We start from the raw sequence: 16,261 nt of genomic DNA on the forward strand, positions 1-16,261 counted from the left end.
TTATATATATATATATATATAATCTGAAATACTCTTCATCTATATTGTTTGAAATATTCTTTGTCTACAATTCAACAGGGGTTGAAAGGTGACAAAGGAGATTCGGGAAAACCCGGTTACAATGTAAGCTTGCTATTTCACACCTATATGTGTACATAATGACTACTTTATTATATGTGGCATGTTCTGCATTTATGTGGTAACAACTAGAGATATACACATATAATTAATATAATTAATATAATAAAACAATATCATTATCAGTGTGTGATGACTTTACTGGCATTCCTCCATCAAAAAAAGTGAAAGATGAAAGACAAACAAGCAAACACACATCTAGGCAAATAAGACAACTCATTCTGTGCCATGAGAAAACCTCAGTTGTGAATATACTCGTTCTTTAATTACTGATAATATCACAATCAAGGTAATTCTAGGCTCCAGTAACAAGAAAATTATCAGTCTGGTAATTGGACTGTGTCCTGAGAAGAATATCAAGAAGTTACAGCCCTTAGCCTTGGGCCTTTAAACAAAAGGAGCTAGTCTGATGTTGAAATGTGAGAAATGTGGTAAAGCCCACTTGGTTTGATGTTAGTAAAGCAAGTGGGTTAGAGAAAACAGATTTGATAAGTCACATAATGAAATTAATAGCTCATTGTAGCAAGAGGTACAAAAGACACCTATAGTGCAGGACCAAGGGCAAAGTCAGCACTGCTTATGGTTCTTGGCTACATGATTTATGACTCACACCTCTATTTTTTACCAGGGTTTAACTGGGCTGACAGGACAAAAAGGAGAGGTGAGTTAATATTTGTATGCACATTAAAAAAAAATACTTTTAAACATAATGGTTACCCTGAGTATTATACTAAGTTCTATAAATTGTACATCTTATTTGTCAGTTCACATACAGTGGGGGAAATAAGTATTGAACGAGTCAACATTTTTTCCAGTAAATATATTTCCAATGAAGCTATGTACATGAAATTTTCACCAGACATCAGTATTAACGCAAGAAATCAGCAAATATCAAGAATTCACAACAATAAATTCCATAATTAAAGTTATGTGTAATAAAGTGGAATGACACAGGAAAAAAGTACTTTTTTCCCCCACTGTATAGAAAGAATCCTATCCAAAAATTCGTAAAACGTTCTGGTTCTTATTTTAATGCCACTGTCCAGCCAAAAAAGAAAAGAATGAGGAAGAAACGTTCACTTGGCTCATAGTTCATTTAACATTCAACTGATATTTTCAAAAACAAACTTTCAGTTACAAAGCTGCCTGCCTTCAACTATGCTGCTCCTAGAGGGAGACAAAAAAGAGGAGCATGTTTATACTGGTCCAGATATTCTATTACTTTGGTATATGGTAATACAACATGCTTTATATGTACAGTATGTACCATAAAATGGTCAAATAAAAATATAAAAATGAAAAATGAACAAAAGTATTTATGATTAATGATCTATGTGTTCATGTTTAATGTTTAATCATACTTTTGCTGAGGCTGTGCTTGTGTGCATGTCAGAAAGGGACAACAGGAGAGTCTGGCCAGAGGGGACATATAGGCCACCAGGGACAGCCAGGACTGCCAGGACAGCCAGGTCCTCCTGGGTCCAGAGGACAGAGTGGCGACACTGGACAACCTGGACCACCTGGACCTGAAGGACGACCTGTAAGTATTATGTATATTTTTGAATTGCTCCAACCAAACATTTTGTGTGAACACAGACATTGCATCAAAGTAGTATGAGGAAAGTAATAGTGACACTACTAGTAAATAAGAAGAATGTTGTCTGTTCTTATGTGGATGTATATTGAACTATACAGTCTCTGCATGGTAGTTCAGGGTCTTCAACTTGCAAGAGTTCAGTTGTTGTAACAAATAGTATTAACAAAAAGTTTTTAACAAAGACCATCTCCTGCACTCTGTCCAAAAGACACTGTGCCTGCAGTAAATAGAGCAGCAAACTTGGAATATCTAATCAAACAAGTGCCCCAGCATTGATCCAAATAGATCCACTAATCAAAAACATACGCGTCCTAATCAAAGCAGTCTGCATGGTCAAATAATATGTCTACCTCATCCCCTAATCCAGCCAACACCTCATTAATGAGGTAACTCCTGTAATCTCAGCTGGCTTCCTTGATATTGTCTCAGAGCGCTATGTTATCTGACAGCATGCTCTCACTCCAGCCCCAGACAGTGTAATTTGGAAGGGTCTTCCACAAAGCCATCAGTTTGCGTTTATATTTCTGGTAGGACTGGAGGCCTGCTAGCCAATGAGATTCAGCCACCACACAGCATGATCCCTTAATTAGAGTAGTAGACTTCTACACGTTAGGCACTACCCTACTGAATCCCAGGGTCCCTCCCACTTTATCACATGCTGCAGGAGCCAAGGCTTCTTGCCATCTTTAAGGGGAAGGATGACAGGGCTGACTTCTGTGTTCTCTTTGAAAGAATGACTCAGAGGCAGCATTCGACTAGTGATTAGAGGGTGGACAGACTGCATGAGAGACAAACGGTCTGCTATCCATTTTATTTGTTCCATCCCAGAGCATATCAGAGAAGGTCATGGCATCTTTTCAGAGCAGCTTTCATAAAGGCATGGCCTGATTATTCACAGATTGCCTAACACTGTGAGCTGTGCCAACAGAAGGAATCCTCAGCTGAGTTTGCAGTCGGTCTGTTGTCTGGTCATACTGGCATAGTCAGGAATTGATTTCTAACTACAAGACCCGCTGGCACCTGATAAATTCTTGCCGAGGCTCCACAAGCGGTACATTGCATATGAAACTTGCTTCTGTGAGGGCCCTTGTTGAAATGGGAAGAAAATTGGTGGTTTGTTTGTGCATTTCCTTTTGGCACACACCTACCTACAGACTGAACCACAACACCCAGAGTTGGAACACCCAGAAAATTTTCTATAACTGCAAGCATTCTGATGACATGAATTCAGACCATAGCCACCAACTGCAAACCTACAGATCTCCCATCACCATCATTATGCCTGAAGCCTATAGACATCAAGAGTTATTCACATCTGCTTTTGATAGTCTGAGTAAGGAAGAGGAGATGATCCCACTTTTTCATCTGAATTATTCATGAATTTCTGGCACCAGCCTTAGGCAGATTCATGTTACTCATTGAATATACAGTGGAGTCAAAAAAGCTTGAGACCATATACAAAATCTGGGCTTTTTTCAATTAAAATGGGAAATAAACAATTAAAACCTTTTTTTTTAACAGTTTTTAACATAAACAGAAATAAAATATCTTAAATATTCAATATTAAAGATTCTGCACTATTTCTCGATAGAAATACTACTAAAATTAAGTAAAGTTGATGATGTTGATGACAGGTGACGTCAAATCTTGAGGTGGTCTGAGAACACATGAATTCATATGGACTGAAGCTTAAGCCATCCAAGCATCCTGAAGGATGAGGCTCTATTTTTGGGACACCCCATTGTGGTAAAAGTGTCAAGCCAAAGCCAAATCTTGTCCATGACATCTGAGACTGAAGCTGTCCAAAAGTCTCTTGGAAATTCAAGGCTTCCTGAGACTTTGTAACTATTATTAGTGCTTTGCAAAGACTTTTTTTGAAATTTGCAGCACATTAAATTAACTTCGAGGAAAATATGAAAGAGTTCCATTGAGCTGAAACCCAAGAGATGGCCGTAGAGAAGCTGAACACTCACATGACAACAACCCTGTCCTAACCGACTTCCAAAGTAACATTTACACTTGACACATGTGCCTGCAGCTTATTTGTGCTGTGCTGTCATACCTCTAGGATAGTTAATATGTTAACGCTACTAGTTAATGCTACTATATAACAAGATGAAAATTGCATGCAGTAGTTACATTTAAAAGGCAACACAGGAATAATGTACATGACTGTTGCTTTCAGCTTTGAACAGACCATTACAGGTTTTCCAGATAGTTCATGATCCACAGATCAAAAATGCCACTCTTTTCTTGCCACTCTGTACAACAGCATACAAAAGTTCATCAAACTCCTGCACAGGGTTTATGCCAAATTAGATGATGCATGGGAGGGAACTTAACAAAACACTTGAGCTCTATCAGGTCACAGATCAGAAAGGCACTGAAATCCTCTTCATCTGCTACCCTCCACATCTAACAGTGCCAGCAATGACTCACACATCTGTTGCTGGAGGAAATAGTCATCATACAGTGATTCACACTTGCAGAAAGTCTAGTTATAATGAACAAGGGATCCAGTCTACAAAGATATGTAAACAAAATCCATCAAAGGGCATTGACAGCCTCTGGCCATCACTACATCTGGGCCCAAAAAAGAAGGCTCCACCCTTGTGCAAGCCACTCACAGAGACTCTTTTTCTACATGGGTGACCTTTCATCCTGGACAGTAAGCATATATATATTGTTTCGTTCATTAATGGATATGTTAGCTTCAAGAGAAATACCCATTAGACATCAATTCACCTGGTGCACAAGGCTTTTGCTCACACCTTTTATATAAATATGGATACTGAAGGGGCTCAGCACTGCTACAGGAAGGGGGAAGTAATGGGAATAATATAATGGGAATAATGAAAGTCACACTATTAGCCAATCAGAAGCAAGGTCCCAGAATTTATTTGGATGAATATTTGACTACCCTTAGGTAGTAACTTGTGAGCCTTAGCATTGAAATGACTAGACTAGTACTGGAACTAAATAGAGCATGGTTACCTATAATCAGTATAATCAAAGGTGCACAGAATTATAGAAGTTGTGCTGTACTGATGACTGAATTTGCTTGGTGTAGATCAGTTGTGCTTAGTTGCTATTTTTATAATTAGCACTGAAAGCAGTTGCACTGATGTGGGTGAATCAGCACAACAATGGAGGGTAAGTTTCAAAATCCACAGAGCAGTGCTTGTCCAAAGATTGAGCATTACCATATGCCAAGGCCTCCACTAAGTTCAAACCCAATACCAAAAAGATCTTCTTTTTTTTTCATTTTTTTTTTTCATTCAAACAAGTCCTGTCCCTTTAATAAAATCAACAACAGCACCATCAAATTTATTGTAGCAAAATGTGTGTGCTTGTGTGCCATGACCATGAAAATAGAGGCTAATATTATTACATGTACAAATCATAATATTTGTGTAAAAAGAATATTAGAATGATACTGATATACCAGGAAATTTTTCTCGATACTTTTTTGTTAAGTTTCGTCATAAACTTTGTTCTTGCAGGGGAGAGAGTTGTCTGAGCAACACATTCAGCAGATATGCAGAGAGGTCCTTCGATGTGAGTATTCATGATAACACAAAAAACAATAGCACACCAAACTAGTTTCTTATAGACAATTCAGTAGAATCAGAATATGTAAACAGTGTGAAGGATCTATTGTTTTTTTAGTAATGTTACAATGTAACCTGGACCTTTCATAGTGAACATCAAACTCTTTGTGAAAATGGGCAGCTATGCCTTGGTGTGGCTTCAGATGTAAGCTACTAAGGACAAAACCTTGTTTGTAGTAATACAGATATGTATGTATGGCATATGCTTCCCATTCTGTCATAGAATTGTAAACTTCTAACTAAATATATTGCTTCCTTTTCATTTAGTGGTGCAAAAGTTTCTGGACACCTCTAGTCCAACACTACATTCACACTAGTGAGTGACAAAGCAATAGGAGACCACTCTTTTTCTATGTACATGCCTGACACATTTACAGCAACAAATACAACAAGCAACAGTACGACAAAATGACATTTGAATTAGATTTTCTCAATTTTATGCAAATTATGTATAACAGTGAAGCGACAAAAACACACCATTGGCTTGAATATACAAAGGTATGGCGTACATGGACTAGTGTTTCTTCAGGTCCCCACTCACAATTTTAATTCCTACCTGCAATTAGTTCCTATTAATGGCTTGATGCTCAAATTGAAATAAACAAACAAACAAAAAAAGCCAGACAACAAATGCCCACAAGCAACAATAGTAGTCATAGCTATTCTCCCACAACTGTCATGAGCTAGTTGTCACCAGCTAGTACAGTATGAACGTCAAGAAAAGGTCTCATGTAACTGCCATTCTGGTTTCATTTGCCTTGCCTGATTGCAGACATTATTCTTTGATTTGCAGCAGAGATTCCCTCACTTCTTCTTAGTACCCAACACAGTCAACAGAGAAGCTGCGAACACTGTTACACAAGGCTGGGACCTCCTGGGCCAGCAGGGCCAGTAGGTCCCCAGGGTTCCCGAGGTTTTCCTGGAGCACCAGGTTCACATGGATTGCAGGGACACCGAGGTTTACCTGGACGGCCTGGTATTCCTGGCATGAAAGGTAACAAGGCATGACCAAAGAACAAGAGTGCTATGTTTTATCCAATTTTTGTTAATTTAAGTCACTGTCACCATTAAGCTCACATATCACACACTAGCTTACATACTCTGTACAGATGCCATGCTTATATAGCCTTTTAAAAACATTAATAAATATAGATAGCCAATAGAACTAAACTCACAAAAATAATTAGTGGGTTATTTCCAACAATGTTAGAGTGAACAGAGATCAATTATGTGCATCATTGATGAGACTCTTGTTTAAATGCCAAAATTACTTTCACCTCAAGTGATGAAACAGACTGATTTTGATGAGGCTGGTAATCAAAATGAACTTTGAATTCTTCATTTGGCATCAGTGTTGTTTTTCCATCAGTAGACTAGGTTCCAAATGTAGAGGTAGACTAGGCGTCTTTCAGTGGAGTTGAGATATGTGCAAGACATGAGACAAGTTTCAGTTCAGGAAAGTTTTCAGAACTATTTATAGTCGAAAATGTCCATGTAAAGGGTTTTCCCAGGCCAACACTCATATTACAGCTAGAAAGGAAGCTGGGGTCACATTGTAAGTTTAGACATTGTACAATGACCTTGGAACATTTGACGGTTATAGATCTTGGTCAAGGGCCTAACAGTAGCTCTCTGGTGGTTCTGGGAAAACACCCAAACTTCTAGCCACTAGTGCACAAGCTTAACTATTAAGAATACTCTTGCCTTTAAAGCATAGGTTTAACAGGTTTATTTATAGGCAATGCCCCTACCATTTTTGATTAGGAGTGTCAATACTCGAATTACTCTAATAATTCGGTTATTTCAGTTTACCCCAAAATAATTGTGTATATATTCTGGGTTAAAGTCATTTTACATTACATGCAAAAAAAAAAAAATGTCAGGGGAAAAAAAAGACAAAATTTCCATCCCAGGCTTGTATACTAATTGTTTTTGTGGGGATTTTTCAGGTGATCCAGGAGAAAAAGGTGAAAAAGGAAATCAAGGACGGTCAGGAATTGGAGACCCAGGTCAACCAGGACTGCCAGGCAAGGATAGAAAATTTTGCTAAAATAATATAAAATGAAATAATAGTTTAAAATAATATGTTTATTTGTTTAGTGTACGAATATTGCTTAAAGCATGAATAAAATTAATGTAAAAAATTTATGACATTAGATATTGTGGAAACAATACAGGGAGCAAAAAAAAAAACAAAAAAACAACAGACTTCAAAATTCAATTTAACCCACTAATACTTTTACTGTTTGATGTTTCATGTGCTACATTAACTATTTTTCTCTTTCTAGGTCCAATGGGTCCCCCAGGCGTCAGTAAACCTGGTCATCCAGGCACACCCGGCTTGCCTGGGCGTGATGGGGAAGAGGGGAAGAGAGGATATTCAGGAGAACCTGGGCCACCAGGTGTGTGTCATCCATCTATGTGTTATGGTGCAGTTTTAAGAAGGGACCCTTTTGTTAAAGGGCCAAACTATTGAAATAGTGCTGGATGAAACAGGCCAGTCTGGATTTGGTGCTCAGAGAATGAGGGAAAAGATAACAGACAACCTTTACGAACTCAGGACGATCATATTTTGAAGGGTGTCTCTAAGGCATGGAGACATTAAGTACCTCTAATAGTGTAAATAATGAAATGCATCCCTGTGTGTATGGATCATGGCATGATTTCTCAACATCGCAAACTGTCCCCATTACCTTTCTCTCATAAACCTAAAAAATGCAATCAGAGTTGCAACTAACAGTTACTTTTAGGTAGGGTGAAATACACCAGACAAACGGTAGCATCAAGTGTCTGCAGCACTTAAAAGCTTAGAGACCTTCAAGTGAACACATAGCACTACTAATTTCATGACTCTCTAGCACCCTCCAGTGTATGTCTGTAGCTTTTCAACCATCCCATAGGATTTATTTTCCTTATTTAACACGTTCATGATAGTTAGCCAGCATTCAGTACATTTTCAGCCTTTTGCTGTCACAGTTTATTTTTTTCATCCATAGCTTAAATATAAACCATAAGCCTGCATGCTGAAAATTGACTTTCTGCTAATCTGTTAAATGATGCTTCATTTTTTTTCTTGCCTCATTTCACATTTTGTCATGGGAGATAAATTATAACCCAAGAGCTTATTATTATTATTATTATTATTATTATTATTATTATTATTATTGTTGTTATTGTGGATTACAAATGTGAGCTTTGTACAAAGCAGCTGTTTTGCTGTTAGGCACCATGAACTTTAAATTTTTTTTGTTTTCTAAATGCCTTTTTAACAGCCAAGACAGTTTTTAAATGACTGTCTTCATTGTTCGTTTAAAAGGATATTAATTCCACATTTGAAAGAATTTTTGAAATGTTACAATGTTCTTGTGTTTTGTGTGTTTTTGTGACTTCTAATTCACTGATGATAATATTAATTAAAACCCCTTTTTATTACATTGTCTGTCATTTATTTGGTAACTGCTTTAGCTAATCATAAATATACATGTTATAATCATATAATAGTATATTATATAAGACCACATAAAATTCACTATTCACCCTTTAATTTTAGATTTGTGATTAGTAGAATTGAATTAGAATGATGTGAGCAGTCTTGAAGTAAAAGTCAATGAGATTTACACGGCAGCTCACAGAAAACAGGGCTCCTACGTATTGAGGTGTATATGAATGATGAAAACATGCTTGACCTATCTGGTGGTGAAGAAGAACACCACATCACATACACTCGACACCAAACACTTGGAATTCCAGTGATTTAAACACTATAATTTGATAATATATATAATTAGTAATAAACATCACATTATCAGACACAGGAAGTCCACTTCCCAGTTCAGCTATGACTGATAAATCAACCTCCTTGTCCCTTGGTGTATAGGAGAAAATCTTATCCTTAGAAAAAAACCAAACAAACAAACAAAAAAAAAACTTACTTAACTCCAGGTCTTATGTTGGGGTTATCAACCTCAAGTTGCTGGGACTTATATTGGAGGACTTCAGCTGAATCACATGAATACTTTACTCCTAGGACCAATCAGTGGGTCCAGACATGCATTCCTAATTCATTTATACTCTTCTTAATTTTTCTAAACATTTCATAGTAATTGCTGAAAAAAATGCTTGAAGATACTTCAATCTGCAGCACTGCCTTCATTCCCTAAGGAGACTCAAATAAATGAGCCTGACTTCCAGAACCCAGTATACAGAAAACCATGTAGAACAAATCCTCACAAGGAGCATCTTGATCTGGTATTGCTCTATATTTGGTTAGAAAAAAAAGAGAACAATGAGTATTATATTTTTCATAATTACAATGGTCTGACTCCAATGGTCAATGACCTACTGCGGCCATTAGATTGTGGATATGTTTGTCTTGGTACTTTTAGACTTTGAGTTTGAATCAGAGTGATATTGATACTTTTGGTTTGTTAATCAGTTTCACACTGCACTTAATTACATGAACAAAATTAGATAATTATATAAATAAGTAGTTAAAAACATTTATGTGCACCAATTCAAAAATCCAGAACAGATCACATTTCTGCAGTGTTATAGCTCTGTCCTTAGGCTCATGGGACAGTTTAGCAGGTTAAATCTACCAGAAATAAAAAATACTGTCTACAAACCATAATACAGGGCATGTTTGGTTCATAGTTTCTGCAGTTGGGTCAATTCAGGGTCAAATCACTTTCTCACTGCCATGGAACCATGCTAGAGTTGGAACCAGACCGAGACAACCTAGTTCAGACTGTCTCGAACTGGTTATTTTGGTCCATACCCGAATTCGATTGTATTCTCTGTCAGAAAAAAAAGTAAGAAGATATTACCAAGTCTTTTTCAAACTACACTGGCTGCCTAGCAACATCTGTGCTGTTAATTGTAACTTGTCCTTAGTTTTTGGTTCTTTCTTGGGTCTTTCTTACTTTGATTTGTAATAATTCCCAAAGATATATTGTTAAATCATTCGATTTTGTACATTTGTACATTGTGCCCTATAATTTAAATATTAACCATTTTTGAGATTTCAATTTCAAAATGAAAAGTGCTATATACATAAAGACTATTGTTATTATTATTATATTATTATTATTATTAGTAGCAGTAGTAGTAGTAGGAGGAGGAGGAGGAGGAGTAGTAGTAGTATTACATGTATTATTATGACTGAGAAGAAGCATCAATGTCTTATAATCAAAGAAAAATAGACTGTTCTGTCATCGCCCTTCCACTTTAAAAAGGCCTACAACACAACGTCAATGGTTAAATAGTAAAAATATTATTTAAAAGTTTTGCTATATGGTAGACCAATGTTGAAAATCTATGTTAAGAAAATACACCAGTGTTTATGGACATTATCATGTGCATATCCTCTCACTAAGTTTCAAGACAAACTAAAATACCTTAACCCATTTCAGTTTTGTACATGGATGACTGAGTTAAACTGCCAAAGAAACACGACCAGTCAGAAATAGGATTTTAAACCAAAGAGAGCTGGTCAAACCAGTTCACAACAGTACTCTCCTGTCCACCAGAGGTCTCAATCTCCCAAGCTTGAGTTAGTCTTTTTACTCATCACAGACACCGGTTGCTCATTTCCTCTCTGCCTATTTACAGTAAACACTATTTAAATGCTTGGAGCATGAGCATGTAAGCATGAGCCTTAATATTTTGTATTTTTGTTTAATCATTGCTCTTTAACCACCTGGATGGTTTCGCTGTTTTCCCTTGCATGTATCTGTTTGAAATACCTCTCTGTGCTGGAGAATTTACAGGACTAGGTCTTTGTCAAAGGCTTGAATTCAAAAGGCAGCAACTTCTGAGGCAACAATTAACTTGGAAGACGAGCGCTGAGCTCTGTTCTTACAGTGGAACAGGTGTGGCATCTCATTATCAGAAAGACCTGAAGAGGATTTGCTGGGACCAATTTAATGTGTTGATGTTATGGCTCATTGAGATAACTGGGGAGGTTCAAGGGGTTTCTTTCCAGATAACAGATGACTCCAGATCCATTTTACCTATCTGCATAACAGTCAGTCAGTTCACATCTTTGGTCTGACTTCAGGTAGGAGTGCATCTGATAACAGATGCAAGTACAGTGGCTTGTATAAGTATTCACCCCCTTTGACCCTTTTCACATTTTGTAGTGTTATAACCTGGAAACTGTTATAAACTGTAACTTGAGTGAGACTCAGTGTCATGAAACTACACAAAATAGACCATAATATTGAAGTGAGGGGACACAATTTTGGAAATGTATCATCCAAATTTAGTTATCCCAGAAAAATCCCAAACTTTAAACATTAATGCATCGCACCATTAAATCCATTATTATGGAAAAAATGGAAAGAATATGGCACAATTGTGACAAGAAGACACTGACTAGGTAATGAGAGTATTATTCAGAGAAGCAACCAAGAGGTCAAGGGTAACTCTGAAGGAGCCGGAGTGAGCCACAGCTCAGATGGGTGATACTGTTCACTGAACATCCATAGCCCCGACACTCCACAAAGCTGGATTTTATAGAAGAGCAGTGAGCCATATAAAATTCCATTGGAGTTTGGCATAAAGCTACAGCATACAAAGACATTCCAAACAATTGTGTGCTTCCAACTTTGTGGCACCAGTTTGGAGAAGGCCCACATACGGAGTGGTCAGGTGTCCACATACACTTGGCAGTATAGTGAATATACAAACTGAATGCTTGAGAACGGCAAAGGCAAAAATCAGAACCCCTGTGAGCTGTACTCACATGAATTGGCTTTGGTTTGGTGCTAGTGTGTAACATTAAACAGTACACAAGAAACACAGTGCAGCTAATAATGACCGGACAGTGCAACAAACACAGTGCAGCAGCAACAGTGCAATAATACCTTGACAGTGGGCAGGATATCAGACAATAGACAGTGCAATAATACTACAATTAATCAGTAGACAGGACATCAGATAATAGGCAATGTGATAAAGTATTTGCAATGTGCAAAAAGTTGAGGTAGTTGGATAGGAGTTGCTCTGGGCTGGAGCAATTAAGTATCTTGATGGCTTCTGGAAAAAACATGTTGGTGGCATGTGGTTTGGGAAGTGATGGACCTGTAGTAAATCTGTGATGGCAGTTTGACAAAGAGGTGGTTGCTCTGATGTTTTGGGTCAGCAGCACGTGTCCCAGCTCTTTTCTTTGCCCTGATGGTAAACAGGTCCTTGATATTGGTGAGTTCACAGCTGATGATCCTCTCCGCTGCAGGGGCCACACTCTGCAGTCTGGTCTTGCAGATGAAAGAAGCAGAAGGGAACCAGACTGTCTTGAAGGTGGTGAGCACACTAGTGAGGTGGCATAGGAAAAACTATCTTTGCTGTGCTTTTTTGAGTGTGGTGGTTATGTTGTTGACCCATTTCAGTGTCTTGGTGATGATGGTCCCCTGGAATATGAAAGGCTCAACTTTGGACACAGCCTAACAGTTGATACTGGGGCAGAAGTGATCCAGAGGATGACGTAAAACAGATCTGACCCACATTTGGACCAAAGAAGTACTGGAAAAAAAAAATGGAACTGGGCCATTACAAACCAGAATACAGATCCATGCTGGTTTTTGTCTTGATGTGCATCTAGACACTGGGCCAGTTCTGGCCTATGGAACCAACCGAAATACAACTCAAATTCCAAAAAAGTTGGGATGCTGTGTAAAATGTAAATAAAAAAAGAATGCAATGATTTGCAAATCTCATAAACCCATATGTTATTCACAATAGAACATAGAAAACATATCAAATGTTTAAACTGATAAAACAGAGGTCCCATTTTAAGTAAAAAAAAATAAGGTGATTTTGAATTTGATGGCCACAACACGTCTCAAAAAAGTTGGGACGGGGGCAGGAAAGGCTGGAAATACTGCTCTGCTGTGACACAATCTGATAGGACCACTCCACTTAATTCACAGCAGAGAACATTGTGTTCGGATTACATAAACCATCAGACTGAGGTAGGGCACCAGTTGGTCAGAGAACACCTTACAGCAGCTATGGTAGAGCAAAAGAGAAAATGTTACCTTTAGACAAAATAATGTGTGTTCAATGTTAAAGAATGACTGTGGACTGTGGACAAGTTTGCTCATCCAAGCTGGCAATGAACTAGGAAGGAACCTTTACAGTTATTTGGCTTATCACTGATGTGGTGTGTTGTGTGCTGGGAGAGACTTGCTGAGGGATAGACCATTACCAGGACTGTCTCTGTCCTTACTTGCACATGGCTGGGCGCCCTGCCAGTCACCACAGCTGTACTTCACGTCAGTGTGATTGTAATTACAGCTACTGATAAGTACAGCAGATTTCAGTGGTAGTTCACTGCAACTAGAAGTCAGCTAGCTAACTTGCTTCCTGAACTTACAGACAATAGATACAATTTTCTATTGTTTTAATTTCAACACTACTAGGTCTGATATTGCAAAATTCAAACTGGATAACAGCTAACCTAAGATTTCATACAGTTGTATCAGTGTTCCACACAGTTCATTTTATCATTAGATTTTATATTAATTATCTCCATGCCAATTAAACAAATAAATACAAATACAACCTGTGTCTCCTTAACTTCGATCTTGACCAAACGAAAAGGAAACCTCATCCTTTGTTCTCTGTGCAATATCATGAGTACCTAGGAATGTGGAGAAATGCAATTATTACCAGTGTATCAGTGGGATTTTAATCTTGTCTGAATCATAAATGCTAGTAATTTTTACAGATTGCCCATTTTGTGTCATCTTTTACTACTACAAAAATTACCTGTAAATTTGACTCCTAGTAAATTATATCCCATTTGATTATTCTGTAGGAAATGGTGGAAAAGAGGTTTTTCTTCAGTATATAGATATTACAGTAAGCCACTTCAAGATCTTGTGACCCCAAGATTTCCCCTGGACCTGTCTGGCTACCCCACTTAAAAATGTCTGGAGTCATGAGTTTTTAAGCTACTAGCCTACTTGAAAATCAGTCATTATTAATCTTTTTTAATTTTTTTTATTTTGTAGGTAAAAATTTATATAAAATTTATGTAGCTTTTCTGCTCTAATCAGGGGTTCATAAAGTCATCTGGTTGTAATACTGTAGAAAAAGAAGAAAAAAGAGAAATTCCAAAAGTTATTTCAGCAACAGGTGTTGTCTCACACAGATACCGAACCAAAACATTGGATTTGCTGAATTAGCCGAATGTAAAAACGCAGAACAACATATGGAAAATATTTAATAGGACTTGTCAGAGAAGCAATGCCTTTGGGGGTTTTAGGTAAGTTACTGAGTTCCTAGCACATTTACATACATTTAAACTTTCTATGCTTTCGTGCCACTAATAAAACACGCCCTAACATGATACATTTCTGAAACCTTCAAGGTGTTGTCTATTTAGACGTGAAAGAAAATTGTTTAAGTCATTTTCTAAAGAAGCATTACGCTTTTGTTAAACTGACTGAAATCCATTTTTAATGACATATTTTGAAATTTGGGACATATATTTTCATTGGTGTAGGATAATACTTCCATCCTCAATCACATGTTTTAAACATTTATTTGTAGCATACTTATTCATGGCTTCAATAAATCAAATTTCCATAACAATACTTCTCCAAATTCATCATCACTGTATTCTTATATTGTATGAAAACAGTATACTAAGTAGAAATGCTATGATTGTGGCCTAAGTAATGTGCTGTCATTTATTTATTTATTTATTTTTACAGCAATAACACATCACAGGGTTTAGAAAATCTTCAATATTTTCCAAATTCACAACCATACTTTTCTAAAATTCAGTATGGACAGATTAAGAAAAGGTTTACAGTAAAACCCCCCAACTAAAAGGTAACAGTTGATAATTTATGACTTGCAGTAGCAATATAACAATATAAAAGCTTTATAATTATATGAACACAGTACACTAAATAAAAACGTAAAATACAAAAAAAAAAAAAATTATATGAACACAGTATGCCAAGTAAAATCTGCATACTCATTACAAGGCCTAAATAATGTTATATATTTCCCAGTATAATAAAACACCATTTAATGCTCATAAAATACACCTATGCATCATTTAACTATAGTTGTGGGGGTGTTTCACACATCTATTATATCCTTTCAATTTTCCTCTCTCTACCTATTGTATTTTAAGACTCTTCCCCTTAGCCTGAACCATGCTGTCCCAAATGACCAAACCATCATGAAAATTCTTTACACTCATATGTACATTATTTGAATTAACCTCATGATTATTTTGTCACAGTAGTACATCTTATTTATAGATGCATCATAAACATGTGGAAATTAGGGCTGTGATGGTGGCCATGACAACCGCACCACCATGGTGGTGTCACATCACATGCGTTAATGTTTCTGCTTGAGTGGGCACTATGACAAGTACAAAGTACAATGTTTTGTATACAAGTAGGCTATCATAATAATAATAATAATAATAATAATAATAATAATAATAATAATAACATAAGATTTTATTTAATACAAAAATTACGTAATCTTAATTACGTAAACCATATCTCGGCTTTGTGGGAAAAAAAAATAAGTGTTAAATGTGCAAACACTAGCCTACAAATCTCATGATCCATCTCCAGGCATGTCACTAAGCCGCATTTTTTAAAATTTATTTAATACTTAGATTTTTAACATATTATTTAGCTTACCGTCCTACTGGTATTTCTTTCAAAGTTTTATAGGCTTGTGGTATACTACACTTGTAAAAGAAATAAAGTATTCGTCAGAGAAACGTGCGCGTTTCACTTCTTCTCCTCTCCTCTGCGGGCCAGTCACAATACCATATCCCACAGCGCCCTTAGGCTGTTTCTCATTGCAACAACTTGACACAACAAGGCTGTTTCACTGACGGAAGTGCTAAAAAACCTCATAGATTTTTTTTAGATTT

General features: G+C 36.9%; 1 protein-coding gene across 3 annotated transcripts in view; it reads left to right on the forward strand.

Annotated features, from left to right (window-relative positions):
* Positions 1-8,780, forward strand: part of col21a1 (collagen, type XXI, alpha 1) — a 54,613-nt gene extending 45,833 nt beyond the window's left edge. For 2 of the 3 annotated variants that reach the window (XM_053620548.1, XM_053620547.1), the window contains 7 exons: positions 79-123; positions 767-799; positions 1,532-1,678; positions 5,239-5,293; positions 6,140-6,340; positions 7,296-7,373; positions 7,635-8,780. In XM_053620548.1, coding sequence (XP_053476523.1) covers positions 79-123; positions 767-799; positions 1,532-1,678; positions 5,239-5,293; positions 6,140-6,340; positions 7,296-7,373; positions 7,635-7,822 — 747 coding nt within the window. In that variant the 3' untranslated portion in view covers positions 7,823-8,780. Of the gene's footprint in view, positions 1-78; positions 124-766; positions 800-1,531; positions 1,679-5,238; positions 5,294-6,139; positions 6,341-7,295; positions 7,374-7,634 lie in introns of those variants that run through there. The other variant, XM_053620549.1, reaches the window with a different exon arrangement.
* The last annotated feature ends 7,481 nt before the right edge of the window (positions 8,781-16,261 follow it).

This window comes from Ictalurus furcatus, chromosome 3 (assembly GCF_023375685.1).
Source record: "Ictalurus furcatus strain D&B chromosome 3, Billie_1.0, whole genome shotgun sequence".
Taxonomy (NCBI): domain Eukaryota; kingdom Metazoa; phylum Chordata; class Actinopteri; order Siluriformes; family Ictaluridae; genus Ictalurus; species Ictalurus furcatus.